This window comes from Sphaerodactylus townsendi, linkage group LG04 (assembly GCF_021028975.2).
Source record: "Sphaerodactylus townsendi isolate TG3544 linkage group LG04, MPM_Stown_v2.3, whole genome shotgun sequence".
In the NCBI taxonomy this organism is placed as follows: Eukaryota; Metazoa; Chordata; class Lepidosauria; order Squamata; family Sphaerodactylidae; genus Sphaerodactylus; species Sphaerodactylus townsendi.
Genome location: NC_059428.1, coordinates 31,916,760 through 31,943,908, shown reverse-complemented (window position 1 = coordinate 31,943,908; position 27,149 = coordinate 31,916,760). Strand labels below are relative to the sequence as shown.

The following is a 27,149-nucleotide window of genomic DNA, read 5'->3' as shown; positions in this document are numbered from 1 at the left end:
ACTGAAAAAACACTAAAAAAATACAAAAAACAAACCTGAAATTTTTGCTGCCCCCAGGCGCGTGCCTGGTGCAACATGCACCCCACGGTCCCCTTGTAGCTCCGCCTCTGCATTCTGTACAGCCAGGCAAGAGATGTCTTACAGGCACCTTAGGGGTGGAAAGTTGCACTTTGAAGCTTTCTCAAAAAAAGATTCCTTGACCTAAAATAAGGCTTCCCGAGGATGTCTTGGGAAGAAAGCTGTGTAAAGTTCCTTCCTTGGATGCCTTTTTAAGCACCCCCAGGATGTCTTATTTAGGCTATGCAGAATGAACCTACGTTATTCATACAACCACAACACTTTTTAAAGGTCCATGTGATTTTACAATGGTAGTTGAATGCATTTCAACCCCGAGGACAAGGCCACTTCTGCAATCTGAAGTGGTTCAATCTATGAAAAGCTTCACCACATGCTGGTTCTGCACTCATGCACTGCTGCTGAAACAATGAAATGGCATTGTGGGTAATAGTTGTGATGACAGTGAAGAGGCTTTGCCAGGTAATGTACTATAAATGCTGCTTTCCTATGGGTTGTTATTTATGAACAATTTTCTCATGAGTCACAATGGATGCTGAAGACTTCAAAGTAAGAAAATGAGGACCAATCAATCAGGAGAAAATGAGGACCGATCAAACGGCTTATTAGTTCATTTGTATTATAGTCGGGCGGGGGGGGGGGGGCAGAAGGGGCTACTTTTGGAGACCCTAACCCTCATTTTGCTATTTAGCAATTTCCCATGGAAGATCTATCTCACATGCTCTTATTATTTATAAGGCAAGGGCAGAAAAATTGCTTTGCAGTGAGGAAGTATATATTAGATGACTAAGGGGCCAATCCTTAGCAGCTATATTCAAAAGTATTAGTATTTTTCAGTGGGTTTCCTCTAGAGAAAGTGGTCTTAGAATGGCAACAGTTGTACACTGAACATTAAACTCATATTTCATATTCTTTAATGTACAATTTGCAACATATATAATGGCTAAATGGTGGGGCCTGATCCTCTGCCATAAAATGGGGGATGAGTCAATTAATTCATTGTTCAGTGAGAGGTGTGTGTGTGTGTGTGTGTGTGTGTGTGTATGTGTGTGTGTATCCTGCTTCTTGAGGATGGGGGGGGGGAGATGCTTCTGTTTGATCTAATTGGACAAATTAGTGGTTCCCAAGGCTAGCAGACAGAATAGGTGAAAACGTAATCTGTGCTAATTGAATGCTAATTACCTCAGCCTGAAATTGACCACCAAGTGTTCAGAAACGGGGAAAAGAAAAGCTGCAACAGAGGAGCAATAAGAGTGAACTGGCTTGTTTTCATCTTTGACCTGCATTGATAAAAGATTTCAGTTTCCATCTGGATCTGAGCCCTGGATTTACACAAATCCAGCTCTGTGATACCTGCGTTTCTTTGAACATAAGCCACGTCATATCACTTGTTCAACGGCTGCGTGCCAGAAGCGACAACAGTTTGGGCAAGCAGGGGGAGGCCACTGGCTCACGGGCCAACGCTTTAATTGCCAGTTTTTGAAAACCCATAGAAAAGCCAGGCCAGTGGCTCTGCAATAAAGCATCTGCTTGGCATTCAAAAGGTCCCAAGTTCAAACCCTGGTATCTCCAGTTTATAGGATGTGGTAGGAGGTGATGTGCAGAATCTCCAACTGAGGCCCAAAGAGCTGCTGCGGGCTGAGCAGGTGTGTAGTTACAGAAAATGGGGCAAGCAATTAAATCGCAGTGGGGTAGTGGATTTGGGTGGGGGGGAGCACTAAGCAACCCGAGTTGTGGCCCTGCCCCACAGTCTTCTCCCTGCTGCCGCTCCCCTGGAAGCAAAGTAAGCTTAATTTTAAAGCAACCCACTCAGACTTTTGTGAGGGTGATGGCAAGGAGTGGGGTGTGGTGGGAGAAAAGTGGCACACGCTTCCCTGCCCATTCCACTACCACCCCAGCTGCCTCCACTAAAGCTTGTGTGGTTGCTTTAAAAATAAGCTTACTTTACTTCCTGGCAAGCAGCGCCAAGGCTAGGCTTTGGTGACAGTGACAGCATCAAACGTGGACCACGTTCTACCCCATCTCCACCACAAAAAAATCTCATGAGTAGCCCAGAGACTCCAGCACCCTGCCATGCCTGACAAAGAGGTTGGGCAGCCCGAACTGAGCAGGGTGGGCAGTGCCCCTCTGGCCTGGCCCAGCCCCCCTCCAGCCGTGAGGACCTTCTGGGTGGGAGGTGGAGGCTGGTGGTGGGGAGGGCTCAGGAGGAAGAGTCAGCTGGGGGCATTATGGTCCAGCTCCTTGCTCCATGGTTGGGGACGGAGCGGGGATTGTGCCCAGGGCTTAAGTCCCTCCAATCACCTCCTCACGATGCCTAGGGGGCTAAGAAAGACCAATGATCAAACTCAGGGTAAGCAGACAATACGGCATCCTTGGGGACATCACAGTCTTCTTTCCAGAAAAAATGATCTTGCTTTAAAGATGTGACTGGGACCTGATTCTGCTCAGGGCTCCTGCCTCCTCCTGCTTTGTCTCCAAGGACACCAGATTGTCTAATTGTGCTCTCAGTATAAGGCAAATGTCACGTCTTCCTTTGTCTTCTTCATCCTGATCATTCATCAATGCTTATTAGAAGTAAAGTCAACTGAGTGAAATAGTTGTTCTACTCCTTCACGTGCATAACACTGAATCCCCATAATGCCATACTTTTCATACCATGGTGGCTGATATTTTATTATTTCTATTCATTTTGATCATATGCTTAAATGTATGCCAACACCAGGACTGATCCAGAATGTAGTGGACCCATGGGGGGCAAATATCTAACCAGTGCTCCACCAGCTATGGGTGGAATACCAGGTCAAGTACATGGTTTTGGTACTGATCTTTAAAACCCTAAATGGTCTGGGACCTTCATATCTACCAGACCCCCCCTCTCAATATACCCCTCCATACTCAAAATGAGCATTACACTTAGCAAGATACAACTTACTGGTGGTCCCTGCCCCCAAACCATCTGACTATCCTCAACCAGAGTGCCAAAACCCCAAGAGAGTTGGAGCAAAGCAAGCCTCTGGAGTAGGAGCCACTGTAGATAAGGCCCTGTGGGCTGCCTCCACCCCCTTACCTCTGAAGGGGGTGGGACAGCCAGGCAGGGCTCCTCCTCTGATCTCAGCACCCAGGTGGGAATATATGGGTGCATGCATTCTCAGGTACCCAGGCCCCAAACCATATAGTGCTTTATAGGTTAGCACCAGAACTTTCAGTTGAGCGACACAGCAGAAGCCTGTGGAGATTCCTCAGACGAGGGGTGATATAGCCCTGGTGCAAAGCACTGCTCAGCAGGTGAGCTGCCATATTCTGCACCAAGCTTCCACACCATCCTCAAAGGCAGCCCCATGTACAGCGCAGTACAATAACCCACATTACAAGGACGATAGTCCCCCTGAGATGTGAGTATAAGTTTTATTTGCGCAATGTCTTGATTCACCCCCATCTAGGAAAATTTCCATGTTAGAATGTTTTAACTGTAATTTACTGGTCTTAATAATGTGATTTTATATGTGTGCGAGCTGCCCCAGGGAGGGCACAATATTAAATGGCATGAATGATTGATTGATTGATTGAATGAATGAATGAATGAATAAATAAATAATGAATCCAACCTGGTGGTTACCAGAGCATGGACAACTGTAGCCCAGCCTTCCCTATTCATGAAAAAGCAGAGATGGTGTACCAACTTGAAATGTTGATGGGCTCTCCTGGTCGTTGCTATCATCTGGGTTTCCAGAGACAGCACCCCCTTCCAGGATGACTCCAAGGTCCCTGGTCTTTCTGGCCTAGACCCACCTCTTCCAGCACTGGGTGTCCCTCAATTTCCTGGCAGCTCAGCACACAAAGCATGTCCATCTTATTGGGATTCAATTTCAATTTATTGACCCTCATGCAATCCATGGCAGCCGCCAGGCAGCAGTTCAGCACTTGGGCAGCCTCACTTGATGTAGATGGAACGGAGAGGAACAGCGGGGTGTCATCCCAGGAAAAGTATGTCCAAGTTTTCCATTCCTGCCAGAATATTCATCAGGCTTTTCTTCAAGGTCTAGCAAAACTCAAGAACTTTCACACTTGTATTATTCCGGTTGGTCTTAACAAAAAGTATTACTCCCCCCCCCCCTTTTTCTTCAGATCGAGACTACCCAAAACTTCTCTAAATAAGTGCTCCTCATTGTTTAGCCATTCAACAGTGATTGTACCTTAAACAACTATTTCAGAATAAAGTGAAAAGCCTGAAATGACTCTGGGTTTGAATATTGGTTGGCAGGAGACAGCAGAAAAATCCGGCATGGTCTAAAAACATTCTGTAGATTAGAACTGCAATAATGTAAAAGTTAAACAGTCCAGTAGATCTCTTTTTTTTGTTCATTTTGAAGTGAAGAACAGTTTTGTGACACCTAAAAGCTTCATTTCTATTTCGTTACAGCAGATGTCCCCTGAAAGCCAACACAACAGGAACAACTCTTCTCTGATTATGAAGGATGGTATTTTAAGCTCTGCTCCAGTAGATGGCGCTGTTGCTGCTTGTAACACAGAGATTGCAGAAGTCAGTTTAATTTCATTGCTTAAAATTGGGACATTGGAATTTCATGGATTGCCAGGCTAATCTAACTTGCCCTGGTTAGTAATCAAGGATATTAGAGATGTGATAGTTTCTTGCTACATGAAAAGATTGATGCATATTACCCTCCATCGCCACTCACACCATCACAACTGTGCCTCCTGACCACAATTCAGCACCAAGGACAGCAGATACTGACAAGTTTAGTATTCCCACTACAAGTCAATGAAGTTATAGACAGATAAGCAAAATCAGAGGTTTACCCTTGCTAATTAGTATGCTAAATAACAGCTTGTTTATAGATATTTGTCTATGAGGGTGCCAACTGTTCACTTCCTAAGTGATAGAAACACTGTACTGTTGAAGGCTTTCATGCTGGTATCAACCGGATGCTGTGGGTTTTCCAGGCTGTGTGGCCGCAGTCTGGTGGTTAGTAGCTAAAACCACCAGACCACAGCCACACAGCCCTGAAAACCCGCAACAGCCAGACAGAAACACTACTTTAATCTCCCCCACTCTGAGATAAAAGTAAAGTTCCTTCTTGCATCATTTACTTGGCTGGCCAGGAATCTGTAAACATAAGACTATTTACTGTGCAATCCTTTGCAGAATTGCTTCAGTCCAAACACATTTTCTTCCATTGAGTTATACAGAAGCAGCTCTGCACAGGATCGCACTGTTAGATTTTTAATTTTACAGCCATTTTTAATGTGTCCCCCTTCTTCCTAAAATACGTATTCAGAATATTGACTGTGCAGGACTACCACTGCTTTAGATCATATCACCTTTGTGTACTTGTATTTTTATGAAGAATTTATTTACAAAACTGAACGTACCCTCTTCTGAGACACATGAATGTAGGAAGTTGATGGATATATGTACAAACCATAATCAAGAAACTTTGGCAGTGATGACAGTGCAATGATTGATGGGAAACTGAAATACTATGTACAGAAATGTACCTCAGGATGATCCTCTTAGGTGGGAAAATTGTCTAACTTCTTTGGTTGGAAATGCCCCTGTCAATTAGATTATCTTCTGATTTTTCCTGCTCCTCTCACTGTCCTTGCTTCAGACAGTGAGATGCTGAGAGATGATAAATTTGTGCAGGTAGTGTGAATAAAATTCTGCCAAACTGCAGCTGACTATGGCAACTTCACAGCTGTTCCAAGGCAAGTGATTCAGCAGAACTGATTTGCCACTGCCTTCTTCTGCAAAGTCTTCCTTTGCTGGTCTCCCATCCATGTAACAACCCTGCTTAGCTTCCAAGACATGATGACTTCGTGCTATACTATACCATTTCACATCCTTTGCGAAGATTACTAGTCATTATTTTTACAGATTGAATTCGGTATGTTAACTATTTCAAAGAACAGAGGTGATATAGTTCCCCTTTTTGATTAGTTAATATATAAATGCACCACCACATTGGACATGTGCACTGGCCACACTGTGCCATGCACCCACACTGAATTGTTCGGTGCTAGATGGGTGGTAAGGGACTGGGCTGATTGTCATTGTTCCTATTTCAATGCTGGTATCCTATGAAACACAACCCAAGTTTCACATCTACATTCATGTGCTCCTTGTCTCCTTACCCTGTACAGTAACCAAGAGGCTGTGGTTTTCCAGAGGTCACTGGGCAATGATGAGAAATAATGCTGTTGTGTTTTGATACAAGAGGAAGATGGATAAGGAAAGCAGTCCTACCTTCTTAAAGAAATGCTGTGTGGTTATAACAAAGACATCAAAGCCGCAGCCAGTTCTTCTGAGTTCCTCCTGGATCCGGCTGAGCCGCCTGGCCTGTTCATCACACTTTTCCTTCATTTGCTGGATGAACTGCCGCTCGGCATCTCGATTCTGCAGGTCAGGCTTTGGAGAAAATCCATTCCTTGTAACAGATGACCTTTGTTTAGGGTGTCCTGCATGAAACAATAAAGAATACCTGAGGCCGTGATCAATCATTTTGTATGTACAGACGCAGCTTTTTTTTTCATAGTTCTGCTGATGGAGGGGGCTGTGAGAGGAAAGGGAGTTTGCTCGCAGTGAATTTGCTTGTGGAAGATTTCAGATCACCACAACAAAATGTGGTTCTCAGAGGAAGGGATCCTGCATGGCGCAGAATATGTATACAATGTTATGAATCTTTCAGTGCAGATCAGAAGTCATTCTGATGTTCTCAGACTACTCTTTTAATTCATCTGAGTTTTATTGTAAATCTCTACCTTCAGCTAGCTTACTGAAACTTTGCAAGATACTGATCCTGTCTTGCTCATGGAAAGAGTAAGACAATCTCGGTTATTGACAACTTAATCCCAGCTATCACATCCAATCACCAACAGATGACTTTTTAATTAAGTGGTTACAGGAACACTGTTTTCCTTGAGGCAAAACTGGCCACATTTCCTCAGGGGAACAGTTTTCCCACCAAATGGTCATCGTGATGATGCAGTGGGCTTGACCAGAAGCTGATGAGATCTGGGTAGGATGCCACCTCCAGAAAAAGCAAATCCAAACTTTATCATAGCAATACTTGCTGCGTGCCTGTTTGGACTCAGAAAAATGAAGCAGAGGGGACAGAAAAAATGCAGCTCCATTCCCTCCCTCCCCTCTTCCCTCTGGGCAAAAGGACCCCAAACCTAATTCCAGATTTGGAATCCTTCCTTCATACATGCCTCTGGATTTGGCCTCCTTTGAGCTAAAGAAACCACTGGAAATGTCTGAGGATGTGGAAGAACAAAAAGGCTATATTGCAACGACAAGGATAATTCTTGCAGAAGTGGCTTTAGAAGCATTGCTCTCAGGATTCCTAAGAGACACTTATTGAGGCATTTCACAATGCGCTTCTTTCTGACTTATTTTCCCATAGCAGAACTTTATACATCTACACACTCATATTTTAAATCAACCATTTCACAGGCAGACTTATCCACCTCCCAATTTTTTCAGTGACAAATGATAGCTAAATAAGCCCTTAAGTATTTTCCCCAGAGGAACATGAAAGAAGTTACTGTGAAAGTGTAATGTCTAAATTTTACAGTGACATATACTTTTTTAAAAAAAGGAAACACTTATTGGTATGGTGGCAGCTCTCCTGGTGGTGTCACTGGGAAAACTGTGGAGACAGCTTCAACAACAACAGTCCTGAGCAAAAGAATAAGAACCAATAGGCAAGCAGATGTGTTTTCACCATTGACTTGCCCAGGTGGTATTAGAATCAGATGCACCTTTTCACTGGCTCATTCCGCACATGCAGAATAATGCACTTTCAAACTGCTTTCAGTGCTCTTTGAAGCTGTGCGGAATGGCAAAATCCACTTGCAAACAGTTGTGAAAGTGGTTTGAAAACGCTTTATTTTGCGTGTGCGGAAGGGGCCACTGTTTTCAGCAAGGGAGCTGTATCCAAATGAAACTTCCTACACAAAGAGCTATTGCCAAGATTCCCAAGAAAGTGTATGCCTCTTTCCTTGGTAATAGGTATGGTGTCCAGAAGCTCTCCTACACACCATTTCGATAAAGCCATTTCAGACCATAAAATCCCTGAGCGACCACTCAAACATTGACATACCGTGCTTTCTAGCGGTGGTTTAATTAAGCATGGCAGTTAAGAAATGGGCTACATGTTCATATGTGTTGCCACAAAGAATCAGCTGCTGTCAGAACGGTTGCATTGAATCAGGCATCGTTTCCTCCATATACACATGGGAACTCCCAATGTGGAGAACGTTAGAGCCTCTGATCCAGCCCATAATCACCTAGATCTGGCTTTTTTCAGCAGTTGCAAAGACTTTCTCCAATATTTATTGAATTCATGACTCAATGTGTCCTGTCTCAGTTTTCTATTTTCATAGATTTTCCAGGAAATAGTCAGTTGTAATCTGGTTTTAGACCTGGTTATGGGAGTGAAACAGCCTTGGTTATCCTGGTGGATGACCTGGAGATGGACAGAAAAAGGGTATCTCTGTAGATTCTCTGGTACTAGAAGACTGGAGATGGGAAAAAATGTTGCTGTATCTCCAAGAAGGGGGAAAAGGAGAATCTAGGTACTGATAACCTATCAGCTTAACATCCTCAACCTATTAGCTTAACATTCCTACCGTAAGGTATTAGAACAAATCACGTCAGTCTTTGGGCATTCAGAAAAAATGTCTGTAATTACTATGAACTACCTTGGGTTCCTCAAGAACAAATCATGTCAGATTGATCTTATGTCCTTTTTGGAGAGGGTTACTACTTTGTTGGATCAGAGGAATGCTAGCGTATAGTTTATCTTAATTTCAGCTTGGCTCTTGACAAAGGGCGTTTCCCCACTCACAAGGATCCCGCCTATGCCGCGCGCCCGGGCGTCCCCATGACCCCGCGCAGAGTGCGGGGTCATCAAAAGGCACCGTTTTCTCCAGCGCCAGGGATGCTGCGCACTGAGGGGGCGCGACAGTGGCAGCATCAGGGCGGCTGCGCTGTCGCCGCCCCTATCGTGGGGAGTGCAGGGGGACCCCGTGCTACTTGAGGAGAGTAGCGCGCGGCTTAAGGTAAGTGGGGAAAGGCCCAAAGTTCCACATGATATTCTTGTTGAGAAGTTGATAAAATGTGGTTTGGATCCTATTGTTGTTAGGTGAATTTGTGACTGGTTAACAGAACACACCCAAAGAGTGCTTTTTAGTGGTTTCTTGAAGAGGAGCAATAAGTGGAGTGCCTCAAGGATCTCTCCTGGGACATGTGTTGTTTAATACCTTTATAAATGACTTGGATGGAGGAATAGAGGGGGTGATCATTACATCTGCTTAATCATCTGTAACCATGCATAAATCTATAATAATTTACATAGGGAAGGGTGGCAAATATAGTAGAAGACTGAATCAAGATTCAATATGATCTTGACAAGCTGGAAAACTGGGCTAAAACTAACAAAATGAATTTCATCAGCAATGAATGTAAAATTCTGTGTTTAGGTAGGAAAAATCAAATGCATAATTACAGGATGGGGGAGACCTGTCTTTCTAGTAGTACATGTGCAAAGGATCTAGCTGTCTTAATACACCGAACATGAGTCTACAGCATGATGCCATAGCTGTAAATGGAGCAGCAGTGGCGTAGGAGGTTAAGAGCTCATGTATCTAATCTGGAGGAACTGGGTTTGATTCCCAGCTCTGCTGCCTGAGCTGTGGAGGCTTATCTGGGGAATTCAAATTAGCCTGTACACTCCAACACACGCCAGCTGGGTGACCTTGGGCTAGTCACAGCTCTTCTGAGCTCTCTCAGCCCCACCCACCTCACAGGGTGTTTGTTGTGAGGGGAGAAGGGCAAGGAGATTGTCAGCCCCTTTGAGTCTCCTGCAGGAGAGAAAGGGGGGATATAAATCCAAACTCTTCTTCTTCTTCTTCTAAAGGCAAATGTAATTTTGGGCTGCATTAACAGAAGCACAGTGTCCAGATCAAGTGAAATGATAGTATCACTTCACTCTGCTCTGGTTAGGTCACACTTGGAGTACTATTTTCAGTTTTGAGCAGACAGTTGAAGAAGGATGTTGGTAAGCTGGAATATGTCCAAAAGAGGGCAACAAAGATGGTGAGCGGTTTGGAGACCAAGTCGTATGAGGAAAGGTTGAAGGAGCAGGGTGCATTTAGTCTGAAGAGGAAAGAGTTCAGAGGTAATATGATACACATCGTCAAGTATTTGAAGGGCTCCCACATGCAGGATAGAGCAGAACGTCATTAAGTTGCCCCAGAAGATTGGACCAGAACTTTAATCAAAAGAGTCTTTTGGTAAACATTAAGAAGGACTTCCTGGCAGTTAGAGTGTTCCTCAGTGGAGCAGGCTTGCTAGGGAGATGGTGGACTCTGCTTCTTTGGAGGTTTTTAAACACAGACTAGATAGCCATCTGACAGCAATGCTGATAGACAGATCATGAGAAGAAGGACAGGAAAGGATGAGCCAGTGGTCAGATCTTGTGGCCCTTTATATGCCAGAGTAATGCCCATCATCACTATGGAGTCAGGAAGGAATTTTCCACCAGGCCAGATTGGTTCTTCCTTTGGCCATAGAGCAGGGGTCACTAGGGGAAAGAGAGGTAGTTGTGAATTTCCTGCATTGTGCAGGGGGATTGACTAGATAATTTTTGCGGACCCTTCCTGATCTATGAGCCCAGTCTAGGCTGGAGAGGTCAGGGTATTAAACCCAATAAAATAAAATAACGTTTGTTTCTAAAGTTAGCTGTGTGAAATTATCCGATGTGAAATTAAAGGTGGTGGCACTGTATGACAAAATGGGGTATGGTTGTTAAAGTTCAGTTTGTACTGTGGGTGGGCCAGCTGCTTTCTAGCACCCTGCAAAAAAGTATCCTTGTGGGCTTCAATCAGAAGGGGGTGTGTGTGTGTGTGTGAGTTTAGCTATGTCCAGGATCCTTTTCCTACCACTTGGTTAAGACATGTTATTGATGATGGCAGGGAATACAACTGTCTCCTCCTCCTACTAAACAACACAAGGAACAATCCATTGCAAAGTTATCCTGTGCAAACCACTGTAAAATCCATGTTCACACAAGCAGTCCCACTATCATACAGCTTCCATTCATTGGTGGCAGGGGGAAGGGGGAGGTTAGTCTGAAGAACCTTCTAGTAGATTGTGCCCCATGGGTCAAAATGGAGCATGTCCCCACTCAGCCATCCTTTGTTTCATCCAAATGACCACCTGAGGCAATCAACGTTCTGCTGTACCTGATAATTTTGATTCTGGGCTGTTTCTTTCCATTTGCTTTTGGCGTTTGGTAGGTAAAAGAACTAAGTTTGAATCAGCTGTGTCCATTGGTTAAAAAAAATCAGAATTGCCAATGGAAAGAGACAGGTGACAGAGCAACATATTTGAGAAATCAGATCAGAAATTACTGCAATGGAAATTACACAAGCAGTGACATTTTCATGAAAAGTGGGGTGGAGGGAGAGACACACACATAGCCCAGTCTGAAAGCATTAAACAACCCTTCAGCACAGCGATATGGGAGCTTCAGCCGATGCGAGTTTTGTGTTTCACGCAACTGTCAAGAAGAAGAAATAGAATTTTAACACAAAGCTTCAAATCTCAAGGAATTCACTGACCTCATTTCTAGCAACACAGCAAGATAAAAAAAAATTTGAGTTTCTCTCTCTCTCTCCCAACGACAGCCTGCTAAGACACCCAACTCACACGGTGGTGCCTGAGAGGTCAAAAGCGCAACGATTGTGAAACAGGACGGGCTGGTGTCTGTTCCGAGGCCAGCTTCTTCGCTTCGCAGATTTTTTTTCTGCCTGATTTGTGATGCACACGGATGTTTTACATAGCTGACCTCAGTGTTCAAACAGAGTCTCACGAGTCACAATGATTTGTCACAGGCCTATGCCAAATTGCAGGTGCCACTTTTGATAAACTCATTTAGAAAGGGATGGGTGAGAAAAGGATTTGAGGATTTAAAAGTCTGCCCCGTGACATTTTTAAAAACCTATACTTTACGCCTGACTATTGCACTGCGGCCGTGGATTCCGCAGGAGACCTTCAAATAGACAAGCAGGTGATGACTCTTCCCAAGCATTATAAAAGCATCACACCCCTCACTCAAGGGCAATTTAATCTTCACTACCCCATAGAGTAATTGCAGTGTTTAAAAGGTCTCAGTCTCAGGCTCAGAGATTGCTAGGGCTGTAGACTTTCAGAATGCTTTTGGCCCAGTGCATGAGTACAGAATATTTGAACATTATACACACTAGGTGGAAAACTACTGTGGAGGAGTGTTTTTGAGGGATATATAAATTAGTTGCTAGTAGAGTTGCCACTGAAATTCCACCAAATATGAAATGTCAAGGTTCTCCCTCAGATGTTTCATTGCATGGGCATTCACAGGACTGGTTAAGAGTGGTGAAATTCCTCAGCAGAGTTTGCATTACATGAGTGTATTACAGTTTTATCCTGGTGCTACGAAGGTCCCTCGGTAATTCTTGCAGCTAAGGGGGAGGGGGAGGGATGTAGAATGGACCCAAAACTTTGGCATGAGTCTAGCACTCTAGCTATGCCATCACACTAGCACTTTTCTGGACTATCACTAGATGCTGCCAGTACTGAAATCTGAAGCACAGTTTAGAGATTTCTCCTCAAATTAAACAACTGAGGAACTCGAGCTGAGGGAAGGGGGAGAGAACCCCAAATATCTTTGGTGTCTTGACTCGCCATTGCTCCTGGTTTATATGCCGCCCTCCACTTTCTAATCTGTAAATGCTGCAAGAGGTGGGGGTTCTGGGTGAATATGTTGGTTTTCTTACATGTGTATCAGCGACTGAACAAAAACTAATAACCAAAAAAGCAGGATTTAAGTCTGTGTGCTTGGCAACTGCTTGGAAGGCCAGCTTGGTTGTGCCAGTTTCCACAGCTGGGCAAAGGGCCCAGATGCTCCCAATAGGAAGAAAAAGAAGGACATGGTTTTTATGCCCGCCTTACCTTAAGGAACCTCAATGTGGTTTACAATTTCACCTTCCCTTCCCCTACTCGCATCAGGCACCTTGTGAGGTGGGTGAGGCTGACAGAGTTCTGAGAGAACTGTGACTAGCCCAAGGTGACCCAGGAGGCTTCATGTGGAGGAGTGGGGAAACAAATCCAGTTCACCAGATAAGAGCCCACTGCTCTTAACCACTATGGTTAACCTCTGTGGTGATTTTATATTTTTTGTTTGGAGATACAATAGAGAAAGCAGACCAAAAAATCATTCTGCTTCCCTTTACCCTACTGGCATTTAAGCTAGAGAGGTATGTGTGTGTGTGTGTGTGGGGGGGGTACACGAAGGAGAAGAGAATGAGGCATTTATGGTACACGCAGTGAGAGGAGTGGGACACTGGATGGTATATCTTGCCCAGAACTCCTCCCCACCCCAATCTGGCCATGTATACCCTGAATATTGCACCATGGAGGAAGCAGCTAGTGCCAGGATCCTATTACTGGTGCTAGAGGACCTAATACTATCTTGAGTGCCAAGTACAACTGAAGCTCTTAGTACGGTGAGGTCAGCCCATGGCAGGCAAAAGGCTTCTTAGAGACAGGCAGGAGAGAAATAGCAGAAAGGGAAGCAGTTTGCTTGCTGGCCTGGGGTGCAGGAACATCCCTGAAGGCCACTGATTTTTAGCACTTGTGTGTTCAGGGAGGCTAAGGAGTGTTGCCTTAGCACAGCAACATTGCCCTTGCTATGCTATGAGGCTCTGTCCCCTTCAGATGTTGGAGCTCTCTGCAGTCACTGAAGCAGCCCTTTAGAAGCTCCTAGGGACATCCTTTGGAGCCACATCCTCTCTATGATCAAATCTAAAAGAAGCCACAGCAGAAGTAGACCACTTTTGGAAGGAAACATGCTCTGTTTCCCAAATGCGTGAACCGTTTACTCTAATAGAATCCAACTGGCATTAAAACAGCACAATATCAAGGTCAGTGGGACCGCTTTAGAATAACTTCTTTGAGAACTCCGTAGCTAAATTGATTGGGATTTAATTAAGCAACATTCCTTGAAATTTCGTCCCGCTTTCACCAATTCCCCACAGCCTTCCTGTATTTGAAGTGTGTCGCTAAGTTGTCCTTCTGAATGCTCCGAAATGTCCTTGTAATTTGAACTGTGATTTTTTTTGTCCTTGGGGAGAAACTTGAAACCCTCTGTTCATCTGGGTCTAAAAGAACAACTCGGGAAGTATGCAAATTCGGTTTCCATCCCACAGCTTTCACGTACTATGGTAAACGCACTAATGATGCTGAGGTGGATTATGAATTCCTTTCGCCCTGTTCCTTGAAAAGCTGCAAAGTTCCAGTCTTGAGCGTCCAAGGTTAGCGCAGGATAAAATATATTATAATTAAATATTTTATTGTTTTTTGCTGAACTTTTCCTTTCAGTGTACTGCACAATAGAAAGAGACTTCTTTCAAATGAGAATTATTTTTCCTAGCATAGTAAAGTCTCCGTTTGTCAAAAAGAAGTATTTCTTTCTTAAAGGAATCCTTGGTGGAAAGGTGTCACAGGATGCAATTTAGGGACAAAGAACCACAAGGAGAGGTAGGACAGAAATGTTTTAATACATTAACAAATCAATCAGATGTAACCTGGAGTATTTCAGAGAAACAGAATATGGGCATGAACGGACAAAGGTATGACTCCTATAATAATGTTCTGAATCCATTAGAAACTCCTAACATAGATTTTTTTCAGAGCATTAATGTAGTTTAATCAACATGAGATGGATTGATTTAATAAAGCAAGCCATGGCCTTCGGTTTGCAAGCCCTGAGCAAAGCTATTAATGATAGATGTTTTGAAGGTTATTAATACATAAGGTCATCATGAGTCAGAATCAACTTGATGGCACATAACATGACAAAACGTGGTTTAATGGAAAACTGGGAAAATGTTATGAGAAATAGGCTCAGTTCCTAATGCTGGAAAACTATAGTCGCCGTGGCAATGGCACTGGGGCGAGGGACTCTTCTTGGTGTATTCAATTTGCCAGTGGCATCATAAGGTCAATATAACAGTTCATGGATACAGGAATCAAGGGCTTGTGCCCTGCGCATAGTCAGTCAGCAGGTGACAAAAAAGGTAGTCAGCAACCTTGCTGTCCTCTCTGGTTTTCAGTACTTTTCTTCCAGCCCACCTCACTTCTGGTATCAGAGCTGAGGCTCCTTCCGCACATGCAGAATAATGCACTTTCAAACTGCTTTAAATGCTCTTTGAAGCTGTGCGGAACAGCAAAATCCACTTGCAAACAGTTGTGAAAGTGGTTTGAAAATGCATTATTCTGTGTGTGCGGAAAAGGCCTCATGAGTGTCAAGAAAAACACTGAAAGCAACAGAGCCCCACAAGGGGCCTAGGAACAGATGCTGCTGCTTTGGATTGCATCAAACCATTTATCCATCTAGGTCAGTACTGTCTGTGTATTGTCGAAGGCTTTCGTGACCTAACCCTGGACAAAGTGTGTAAAAGACTTCCCTCTGTGATACACCTCTGAAGATGCCAGCCACAGGTGCAGGCGAAACGTTAGAAACAAGATCCACCAGACCACGGCCACACAGCCTGGAAAACCCACCACAACCAGTTGAATAGTTCCATTTTTTAAATCATCTTTATAGAATGAGTCTTGAAATTTCATTACGAGGTTGGCATTGAGTCTAGATTTCCGGCTAGCTTGTTCCTGTATAGGTGGCTGGATTGTTATATTTTCATTTAAGTTTGTAACGAAATATATAAGTAAAAAATCTGTTGTTATTGCACTCCAGTTGGAGGCTTTATTCTGTTAGCATTTAGCCTTGTGGTACAATTTTGTTCTTTGCTACCTTGAATGTGGATAGACCTATCTTCCATCAGTCTATCTAATCCCCTTTTAAAGTTGGCTGTGTCTGTTGCCACCACTACACCCTCTCACAGCTAATTCCTTACTTTATTCACTTGTTGCGTAAGGAAGTATTCCTTCTCATTCATTTATAAGCTAGAGGGAAAAAAATACATCTGCAGCATTACATACTAACAGCGTCCCTGGTGGGTATTTCATATTAATTTCTCTGGCCAATTGCCACAGTCTATAAGAGGAGCAACTATGGCTGTGACCAGATTAAAGAAATCTGTTACTGTCTACTGATTCAATTTTAATGAATGAACTGACTGAAACAGTAGATAACTGCATATGAATAATATAGATCTGCAGAAAACAATATTCTGTTTTTACATTATTTACCTACGATACCCTCGCAGCCAAAAAGATATGATCTGGGAAATGTGTGATTAGGATCTACATTTTTAAAAAGAGATTTGAAAGCAGCAAGGGAGCCGTTTGGATCAAGCTTTGAATGATGATGAAGAGAACAATTAACTTGCCCTACATTAGAAAAATGTCCTTTAAAAAGATTATCTACCACCCAGTATTGTGGTCTCAATCAAAATGACCCTGTCCCAAGATGTTTATCTCTATGTATATTTGTAGGCATTTAAAAAACAACAATTGGGATCTCCTGGATAACATCTAGCTGCATGAAGGGTCATTTCCTATCAGTTTGGAAAGGGTTTGGGGCAGTGGTGGGATTCAGCCGGTTCGCACCACTTTGGCAGAACCAGTTGTTAAACTGGTGCTTGTGAACACCCCATTGTTAAATTATTTAAGAACATAAGAACATAAGAACTAGCCTGCTGGATCAGACCAGAAGCCATCTAGTCCAGCATTCGGCTACTCGCAGTGGCCCACCAGGTGCCTTTGGGAGTTCACATGCAGGATGTGAAAGCAATGGCCTGCTGCTGCTGCTGCTCCTGAGCACCTGGTTTGCTAAGGCATTTGCAATCTGAGATCAAGGAGGATCAACATTGGTAGCCATAGATTGACTTCTCCTCCATAAATCTCTCCAAGCCCTTTTTAAAACTATCCAAGTTAGTGGCCATCACCACCTCCTGTGGCAGCATATTCCAAACACCAATCACACGTTGCGTGAAGAAGTGTTTCCTTTTATTAGTCCTAATACTTCCCCCCAGAATTTTCAATGGATGCCCCCTGGTTCTAGTAGTGTGAGAAGAGAGAAAAATTTCTCTCTGTCAACATTTTCTACCCCATGCATAATTTTATAGACTTCAATCATATCCCCCCTCAGACATCTCCTCTCCAAACTAAAGAGTCCCAAACACTGCAGCCTCTCCTCATAGGGAAGGTGCTCCAGTCCTTCAATCATCCTCGTTGCCCTTCTCTGCACTTTTTCTATCTCTTCGATATCCTTTTTGAGATGTGGCGACCAGAACTGAACACAATACTCCAAGTTCATTTGTATTCAATGGATCAAAAATTATTTCAAACAATTAATCCAATGAATGAAGAAATGACACAGTCATGGGAGGAATTGACATGTAAGCCACAGTATGCACAGTATACGTTGTCTGCTGCTGCTCAGTCCAGCAGCTCATACCATTTTGTAAAAGAGCTTTTCAAAGAGAGAGATTTTCTTTGCACTTCGGGGGAAGTCTTTTGAAATGGAACTGGAGGGGAAAAAAGCAGAGTGCAAGGTCTACCTCTGATGACTGTACGCCAAAGGAGCAGGGTTATTTTTCCCTTTCAAGTTATCTTTAGAAAATAGCTACAACTATAGGAAATTGAAAGCTGCTGTCATAACGTGAGGGGAAGTTGCCATTATTAGTGGTGACAGTTCTATATTTATAGCGTTATTATTATTATTTTAACGGATTAGAGCAAATCTGTGTTTTTAAAATAGTTCGCCCTGTTTTAAGCAATTAATGAGAATAGCTTTTTATTGCTGAGGAGTCATGATTTCATCCCATTCGAAGAGATAACCTAATAGGATTCACTTTGTCTGTTGCTATAATGAAGTCTGCCTGCTGAGTACACTGCCAGTCTGAGGTTCATTATTTATAGTTTATAGATTTTTGTATGTCTTCATGTACAGCAAATAAATAACCTTCCTCTCCTGCCAGCTGACTCTTCCTCCCTCCAAGTTTGTCAGGGAAACCTATCAACTGCAACGAATCTCAAAGAAAATGGGCAGCCATTTTGTATTTTTTAAGTTGAACTGGTGGACCAGACAAGAAATGAATGCCAAGATAAACATATCAACAGGTACCTCCTCTGTATCTTTTCCACCAAAAAGAGAGACAGGGAGAGAGAAAGAGAAAATAAGGAATGTGGAAAAGAATCTTTCAAAACATGGGGTCCACATGCTTGCAGGACTGTCTCTTTCTAAATGGTTCTCTGCAGCACATTTATTCGCCTGGGGCATATTTTGTAACAACCCAGCTTTAAGACTTTTTCAGTGGCTATCCCATGCCTCTGGAACAGTCTCTTGAAAGTGTGTGTGTGTGTGTGTGTGTTTGTGCGTGTGTGTGTGTGTGAACACTCTAAGGCTTCATCACAGAGCCTTCAATGATTCCTAGAGAGGTGTGACATCACTTCCATGTTTTCCCCAAAACTGATGTCATTCCAGCATTGAGGGCCAACCCTAGGTCTCTGTCTCTGGGCTTCTACTGGTTTCTAGTGTTCTGTAGCACACTGAAGACAAATCTGAATCTGAGTTCAGTGGGAATATCTGCACAGGGTATTTTTAAAGTGGCAGGTTTTAATGTTGTTGTATTGTATTTTGTTTATTTTATTTTGTTTACTGTTTTAATATTTTTAAATTATAAAACTTTGTGACAATAAAGAACCTGGGCTATAGTTAGGACCACAAGATTCCTCCTCCTGCAACTTAAGACTTCCCAGTTTTAAGAGTCTTCAGTCTAATTTATTGTGACTTCCAACAGCAGTGCTTAAACAAATGGGGATTTTTTCCCCCTTTCCCAGTAACTGGGGTTTTAAACCAAGATTAGGCTGTGGTTTAGAATGCTTATTTATAGTGAAGCCATGAACTCCAATTTGCTGAGGTGCTCGCAGGTTTCACAACAAACTGAAGTTAGATCGAAGCAGGAAGTCTCTGATGCATGAGGGAACAAAGAGAGGAATTTAAGAGCATCCAAATAATCTGGATTCAGGTTTAGATACAGATTTTGCTTCTCAGAGCTGATGCATAGCCCAAGTAACCCAAGCAGCTACTTGTACATTACAGGAGGTGCTACCTTGGGCAAGTCACTGAGGTACCTGCAGTAAAGCTGGAGCTTGTTTGGCTATCATCCAGTGGAAAAAGGTGCACTGATCTTGGCCCTCTGCTACCACCACTGCTTAGGATGGTGGGACACTTTGAACAAGTTCTGCTGTCTCTGGCATGCAGCCTCACTCAGTTCCTCAATCTATTAATTGGCCAACCTCTATGGGGCTGTCTGGGCTTCCAAACCAGCAAGGCTAATCTTTAAACTATCCTATATCCTAGATTTGTGGGGTCTATCAACAAAATCTGCAAACTAGTGGCTTAGTAAATGCCAACATGGCTGGAAAGAGGAAATTTCTATGTGGAAGAAGTTAATGGCAAACTACCTCTGTTCATATCTTGCCTAGAATGCCCCAATGACGTAACCATGAGTTGTTATATCTCAACAGCACATTCTTCTTCTACAGCCTAGATGCCAGAGCTAAATCCACTGAACTACTTCAGTTGAACACAACACAGTCCTTTTAACAGTAAGGGTCCAAGATTTTATGTGCATTAAGAAAATCTGCAGATCTGGCATGATGAAAACGACTGACCTTCAAAATAAGGCAATCAGTATATAAATACCTGGTGAATGGAGCTTGGTAGCAGATACCACCAGTCTCTTCGGAGATGAAACGGTGGGCCTGTTGATCTCTTGATCTTTCTGGATCTCTTTCTTTGAGCCTGTTTAAAAATGTGAAAAGACAGGTAGGATACATTTTGCATTATTTTGATAAGAATGGACAATTACAAATCCTTACCTTGGTTACATTTTTGAATAAACCAATCTGATGTGAATAAATATGACGGCTGCCACAACTTTTTTTTTAAAAAAATCAAATAATATCTGAACATCAACTTAAAATATTATGGTTTTTTAAACTTGTTAACTGCAATGATGTCTAGTCACTATTAGAGCAATCCAAAGAAGATATTCTCAGCATTCAGCCCTATAATTCCAATAATCAGTCCTATAATTTCTTGGGTATAATCCCAGGAAAATGTTTTTAGGATTGTACTGTCTTCTAAATAAAAATAAATCACAGCATAGAAGTGGGGAAGGCCAAAAAACAACAACAACACCTTTGGTAGAGGATATTTGCATGCAAAAGGCTGATATTTAACTGACACCGTGCACTGAGGAAATGCGGATAGCAGGAACTGATAAAGACTTCTTTTTCTGATCATCCATGGCTAGTTAGAGTGGAGGATGAGCTAGATCAATGACTTTCAACCTCTCTAGACTCTGGACTCATATTCAAACATCAGATGGCCGTGGGCCCACTTGGCTGCAGCCACAGGATATTAGAGTCTCATGGCAGGAAGAGAAAGCCAGCATGGTGTAGTGGTTAAGAGCAAGTGCACTCTAATTTGGAGAACCGGGTTTGATTTCCCACTCTGCCACTTGAGCTGTGGAGTGGTTTTTCTGGTGAACCAGATTAGCTTGTGCACTCCAATGCATGCCAGCTGGGTGACCTTGGGCTAGTCACAGTTTTTTGGAGCTCTCTCAGTCCCACCCACCTCCCATGGTGTATGGTGTGAGGGAGGAAGGGCAAGGAGATTGTAAGCCTCTTTGAATCTCCTTACAGGAGAGAAAGGGGGGATATAAATCCAAACTCCTCCTCCTCCGCCTCCTCCTCTTTTTCTTCAACCGAAAGTGGACAAAACTACTTCTAAGCCATTCTGAAACTGACACAAGAAATTATACATTCTTAGGGATGGCATAGTTTTCTCCACTGGCGTAATGCCCATTGGGCAAGGTGGGCAGCTGTCCAGGGCATCACCTTGTGGGGAGCATCAAAATGCTGGGTTCGTTTTTGGGTATTTTAGTGGTTTTCCATTTTAGGCCTGCAGGGGGCGCAGTTGTGTTAGATCTTCAGCTGGCACTAAAATTTCAGCCATGACATCAGGAGACTCGGTCCTTATGCTACCCCAAGTTTGGTAAGTTTGGTCTACCGGGAGTCCAAAGTTATGGACTCCCGTGCGGGGTGCCTTCCTCATCCCCCCCATTGTTTCCAATGGGAGCTAATAGGAGATGGGGGCTACAGTTTTGAGGGTCCATAACTTTGGACCCCCTGAACCAAACTGCACCAAACTTGGGGGGTATCATTAGGGCAGTCTCCTGATGAGGACTCCTTGGGAAAGTTTTGTGAGACTGTCAGTCCTTCAGTGAAATGTGCCCCCCCCCCCACAGCCTGCAAATCCCACCATCGGCAGCAAAATAAGGGGCCGCAGAAAACTCCAATGCAGAAACAAAGATTCTTGGGCAATTTCTAGGGATGTTCCGCAGGGGGGTGCATTTTTTGATGCAGACGCACCCGTGGCAATTCAAAATTTCAGGTGGCATCATCTGGAGATGATACTTCTGTGCTTGTTTCAGTTTGCTTCTGTTTCAGGAGGGCTAAAGTGCCACGGACTCCTCAAAACTGTGCAGCCCCCCATCTCCTATTAGCTCCCTTTGGAAACAATGGGGGATGGGGCACCCCCTTTGGGAATCCATAACTTTGGGACTCCTCTGGAAACGCCAAAACCCCTTTTCACCTTCGTAAACTTGGGGAGCAGCATAAGCGACAGTCTCCTGATGATATGCTGAAATTCTGGTGCTGATATGTCTAAAAATGCACCCCCTGCAGGCACCAATGTCCTGGTGCAAAAAAAAAGGTCATGGTGGAATGGCCGCCCATGGGGGGGCATCCAACTCAGGTTTTGCCCAGGGCTACAGTTTGCCCAGGGCTGTCTCGTTACGCCCCTGGTTTTCTCCCTCTGAATTTAAATGGAAACAGATTCCAGGAGATTGTAAGAGGAAGATTTGCTTTTTGAAAAGTATCTGTTGCTGGCATTTCTCACTGACCTCAACAAATCTCACATAGTTGGCCTTAGTATGCTCATTTTCCTTTCAATCCTTGGATCAAAATACTACTGAAACAATTTTTGATAATCACTTTTTTACATGAACAAGGATACTGAGCTTTGTTTCCTGCATCGGCACTCGCTGAATTTTATTATGTGATTTGGAACACCATCTCGAATGCCTCCAAAGAAAAGCCGCGTGATATGCTTCTGAGAAGCAATGTGAGTCAACAAGATCTTTGGATACAGGTGGAGTGTAAGATAAATATGAACAGTCAGTGTGATACAGCAGCAAAAAAGGCTAATGTGTTTTTGGGGTCTATCAAGAGTGGGATGACATCAAATTCATGAGATGTCATAGTTCAGCTTTATATTGCACTGGTTGGGTGACATCTGGAATACTTGCGCTTTTCTAGAGACCTCACTTCGGCCCCTTCCACACATGCAGAATAATGGACTTCCAACCCACTTTCAGTGCACACTGAAGTTGTGGGAAATAGCAAAATCCACTTGCAAACAATTGTGAAAGTGCATTGAAAGGGCATTATTCTGCATGTGCAGAAGGGGCCTTCAAAAAGGATGTGGATAGCATGGATTGAATGCAGAGAAGAGCAACAAGGATAATCAGAGGTCTGGAGACCAAGCCCTACAAGGAAAGGGTGAGGGACCTGGGAATGTTTAGTCTGGAAATGAGGAGGCTGAGGGGGTTCATGGTTGCTCCCTTTAAGTATATGAAAGACCATCACTTAGAGGAGGGCCGGGAGCTATTCCTGTTTGCAGCAGAGGGTATGACTTGCAATAGTGGGTATAAATTATGGGAAGAAAGGTGCCAGCTGGATATAGGGAATTTTGTTTACAGTAAGAGTAGATCAGCAATAGAATCAGCAGCCTGGGGAAGTAGTGAGCTTCCCCTCATTGGCTGTCTTCAAGAAGTGTCTGGATAAACATGTCAGAGGTGCTTTAGGCTGATCTACAACAAGCAAAGGGTTGGACTAGACCAGGGGTCTGCAACCTGTGGCTCTCCAGATGTTCATGGACTACAATCCCCATCAGCTCCTGCCAGCATGGCCAATTGGCCATGGTGGCAGGGGCTGGTGGGAATTTTAGTCCATGAACATCTGGAGAGCAGCAGGTCGCAGACCCCCGGACTAGACCAGTGGTGGGATTCAAACGTAACAACCAATTCCGGTGGTGGGATTTAAATAATTTGACAACTGGTTGTTTACAAGCACCATTTTAACAACTGGTTCTGCTGAAGTGGTGCGAACCAGCTTGAATCCCACCAATGGACTAGACGGCCTGTATGGTCCCTTACAACTCTATGATTCTGTGGTTCCCTTGTGAAGAGGTGTAAGTTCTCTATCTGTGCAACACCACATATGCACATCTCCATAGGGGAAGGTCACTAGATCCCTTTTGGAAGGAAACAGAAAAATCACTTAGACTTCCTGTCCAAAAGTAACAAGTTAAAGGAATCAAAATCTATTTGAATGTTCAATGGCAAACAAGTCCCAACAGGCCGAGCTCACTGACAAGTCATTGTACTGACCTGATATTGATATGGGTAGAATAGGTTTTTAGTAATATTGCTTTATGCTAACGAATGAAATGTTTGAGATAAATACCAAAGGAAAAAAGTTAAACCTGCTGCAGGCAAAGACATGTTCATTTTTCCATATTTCTTCCTCCACTCCAATAATCTTGATAAGTTATGCCCTTCATAAGTAACAAATAGGTCCTGTACATTCTATCTGAGATAAACTGAGAAAAGATAGAAGTGCAAAAGACACCACAGAAAAAAGAACAGCCCACTTCTCACTAGAGAGTTAATTTGCATTTGTCATCTAAAAGATGTAAAAAGGATACGGATAAATAAACAGATGGTGATATTGAAGATTTCATATTTATTACCCGGGAGACACTTTCTTGTTGTTATTTTCTACCTGCTTCTTTGCTGGGTTTTTTTTTTTAGTTAAGTAATTATTTTGCCCTTTTTCTGCTAAAAGTGACTTCTTTTTCCATGTAGCGTTATGTACGTTTAAAAAACGTGGACTGGATCCAACAATCCTCTGAGAAGTCTCTTCCCTTCCAGTGGACGAAGCCAAATTTCAGAGGGTATCCGTGTTGGTTTGCAGCAGAAGAACCTGATTCAGGTCCAATAGCGAATCTAGGGTGGTCATAGGGGCAGATGACCCAGGCACCACTTTAACATGTCACGTGGGGGGGGGGTGCACTGGGCTGTCTCCTCTGCCCTTTCCCCAGGAAAAAGCAGCAGCAGCTCACCTGCTCTTCGGCCTTTCCCTGGTTTCTTTGGTCACTGCCGGCCCACTGCCCAGCTGCCACCTTGGCCTCTTTAAGCCCTTTAAGGCTCCACTGCCAACCAGGATGTGCTGGGACAGTGCAGCTTGGCCGTGATGTCGGGCCCAGGATTCTCGACAGAGCCAAGGCACAGCCCAGCACTTCCTATGGGGTCCTGCATGGTGGCAGAGTGAGTTACAGGGGGGACAGCTGTGGGGGGCATTTTGATATGGTATGTCCTTATTTGGGTCTTGTAGCACCTTAGAGACCAACAAGATTTTTGGGGTACACAGTATCAAGGGTCAACTTTACCTTAAAATCAGATGAAAGGAGCTTTGATTTTCAAAGACTATATCTCGTGTTTGTTCAGAGGACTTACAAAAAATCTTAGTTCAGGGGTAGGGAACTCCAAGGCGGCCTCCAGATGTTCCAGGGAAACGATACCAGATTCCTATCAGTTTTTTACCAGCATGGCCAATTGGCCATGCTGACAGAGGCTGATGGGAATTGTGCAGTTCCTTGAACATCTGGAGATGTTTCGCAGGTTCCCTCTCTACCCCTGGATCTATAGTTGGTCTCTTAAAAGGTGCTGCTGAAGTGGTATTCTTTAGCTCTTCCAAAGGAAGAAACTCTTTCTGCGTGAAGCACAAGAATGTAATTACCAGGATCCCGGCCCCATATAGTTGGAAGGCTGGCAGAACATTTTCATTAAAAAAGAGAGATACAACAGGAACAAGGCTAAAAGTCATTTAAGCCTCCAAACGCTGCATAAAAGCTAAAAGGCACTGTTTTTTTTTTTTAGCAGTATTCTTTACTGGGAACCACAAAAATCACACAGAAGCCCTCTGCATGGGATTCAGCACAGCCAGATGGGTCTATGACTGGATCACAATGTACTGATATCCAGATGTGTTGCACACACTGAACCCATTCCATAATGAATATAAATTCTTAGTAATCTTGATTTCCCTAAGATCCAAGAATTAAAACAAATACTTTGGCATGAAGAAACAACACCCTATGGTCAGAAGAAGCTACCATGAACAACAACAAAAATCTTTCCTCGTCCTTTCCAGTTGCAAAACCCCCTGCACCTCCTCAATGTTTTAAAAAGTACTGCTGAGCACTAGTGGATCAATACACCATCTGGCGTGTGTGTGTGTGTGTGTGGGGGGGGGGGGGTTGGTTCTTTCAAAAAGAGGAATCAGAAACTCTTGTACAAGTTTTGGGTTCATTCATAGAACTTGCCCTGTTTACCCAAGAACAAAGAGACAGAATGGATTTGACTTTTCCTGATCCCTCTTCCCTTTCTACAGGGTGAGTCCCTAAGCTACTTCATCGGCGCATTTTCTTCAAGAGCCCCCAGCTTTCATTTGCTGTGTGATTGCATTCCTCCTGGTTCCCAGACTCTCTTGGTTCCTCTGGAAGGTCAGCAGAAATGCTTTAGTGCCAGATGGAATGAATGCTCCAGCAGCAAAGAAATCCTAGCAGCTCCAAGCGCAGTAGGAGGCGGCGCCAGCAGTGGTAAGGAGTGAGGAGTGAGGACTACGCTCTCTGGGGCATTACGCATGCCCTGTGCCCCCGTGCTTGCTACAGCACCAGGCTTAGCCCCTGCCCCAATCTTCTGGGAACAATTGCTCCCAGCCATTGCTTCTCCATTCTCACCCAATTTTTTCCACTTCATCTCTATGCGTATAAAGTGTTCTCGGCATCGCGCGTGCACCCCCATCCCGTGGGTGCGACGCCACTGCATGCAAGTGGAAACCAGGTATAACACTCAAGCCATTATCTTTTAAGCAGATGTTGTCATCCTCAGAGGTTGCCGCTCTACCTCAACTTGAGAGATGTTCTCTGGGGAAATTCAGAGTTGAATCAACATTTTTCACCCTTTTAAAAGTTGATAATTTTTGCAAATTTTGCAATTCAGTTTGCAAAATTTGCAGAAATTATTCAGCTTCCAAAAGAAACCAAGCTTTAAAATCTTGGACATCAGAATTTGAAACCCGGACTTTTACGTGGTGTTTGCAATGAAAGAAATTAATATAAAACTGAAAGTCATCTATCAAACACAGACAAATGCCGACTGCTATTCTTAGACACTTTATCAGATGCTGTCAGATGTTGATCGCTGCATGTCAGATATTGCCAAAAACTGACAGCTGCTGCATGCTAGTTGCCAATCATTTCTCATTGCTTGTTCACTTCGTCCCATGTCAGGATCCTTGGTAAAATACTCTCTACCATTACTGCATTCTAGCTTCCTTGAAAGCAATGCAAATCAAGTAATGCAAATTCTGTTTCCAAAAAACTCTCTGTGGGTCCAATGACAAACAGAACCCTCATTTCCTCTTGTGACTTGTCTCCTGCTGTGCGGTGAAAGCAATGGGAATAAAGTCTACATACTACTTTTTTCACAAATGTAGATTTCAACCTAATTTTGCCCATGTAGTACTCAGATGTACAGTGAGTCAAACATTTGATTTAGAACCATCTTTGCCCTTTGTAAAAAAAAGAGATCAAGTTGTATAAATAAAACATTTTTCACTGTGCTTCCTGAAATAGCTCTCCTAGTGCAATTTATTTCATTAAACAACCAGTTCTTTACTCGTTCACTTTCTTTTTTCTCTCTTCTCTGTTTCTGTTTAATCTTTGACATCCTGGTAAGTATGCAAAATTGAGAGACTTCCCAATATGCATAACAGTATGGTGTAATACAGTAGAATCTAATTAAATTTACTCATTTCGCAGAGTGGAATAAAAGCAATCAGTTCATGT

General features: G+C 43.4%; 1 protein-coding gene across 1 annotated transcript in view; it reads right to left on the bottom strand.

Moving 5' to 3' along the window:
• MTUS2 (microtubule associated scaffold protein 2) overlaps positions 1–27,149 on the bottom strand; it is a 347,703-nt gene that overhangs the window by 62,107 nt on the left and 258,447 nt on the right. The window contains exons 6-7 of the mRNA XM_048495114.1: positions 19,812–19,910; positions 6,341–6,552 (exon numbers count right to left, since the gene is read on the bottom strand). Coding sequence (XP_048351071.1) covers positions 6,341–6,552; positions 19,812–19,910 — 311 coding nt within the window. The remainder of the gene's footprint in view (positions 1–6,340; positions 6,553–19,811; positions 19,911–27,149) is intronic.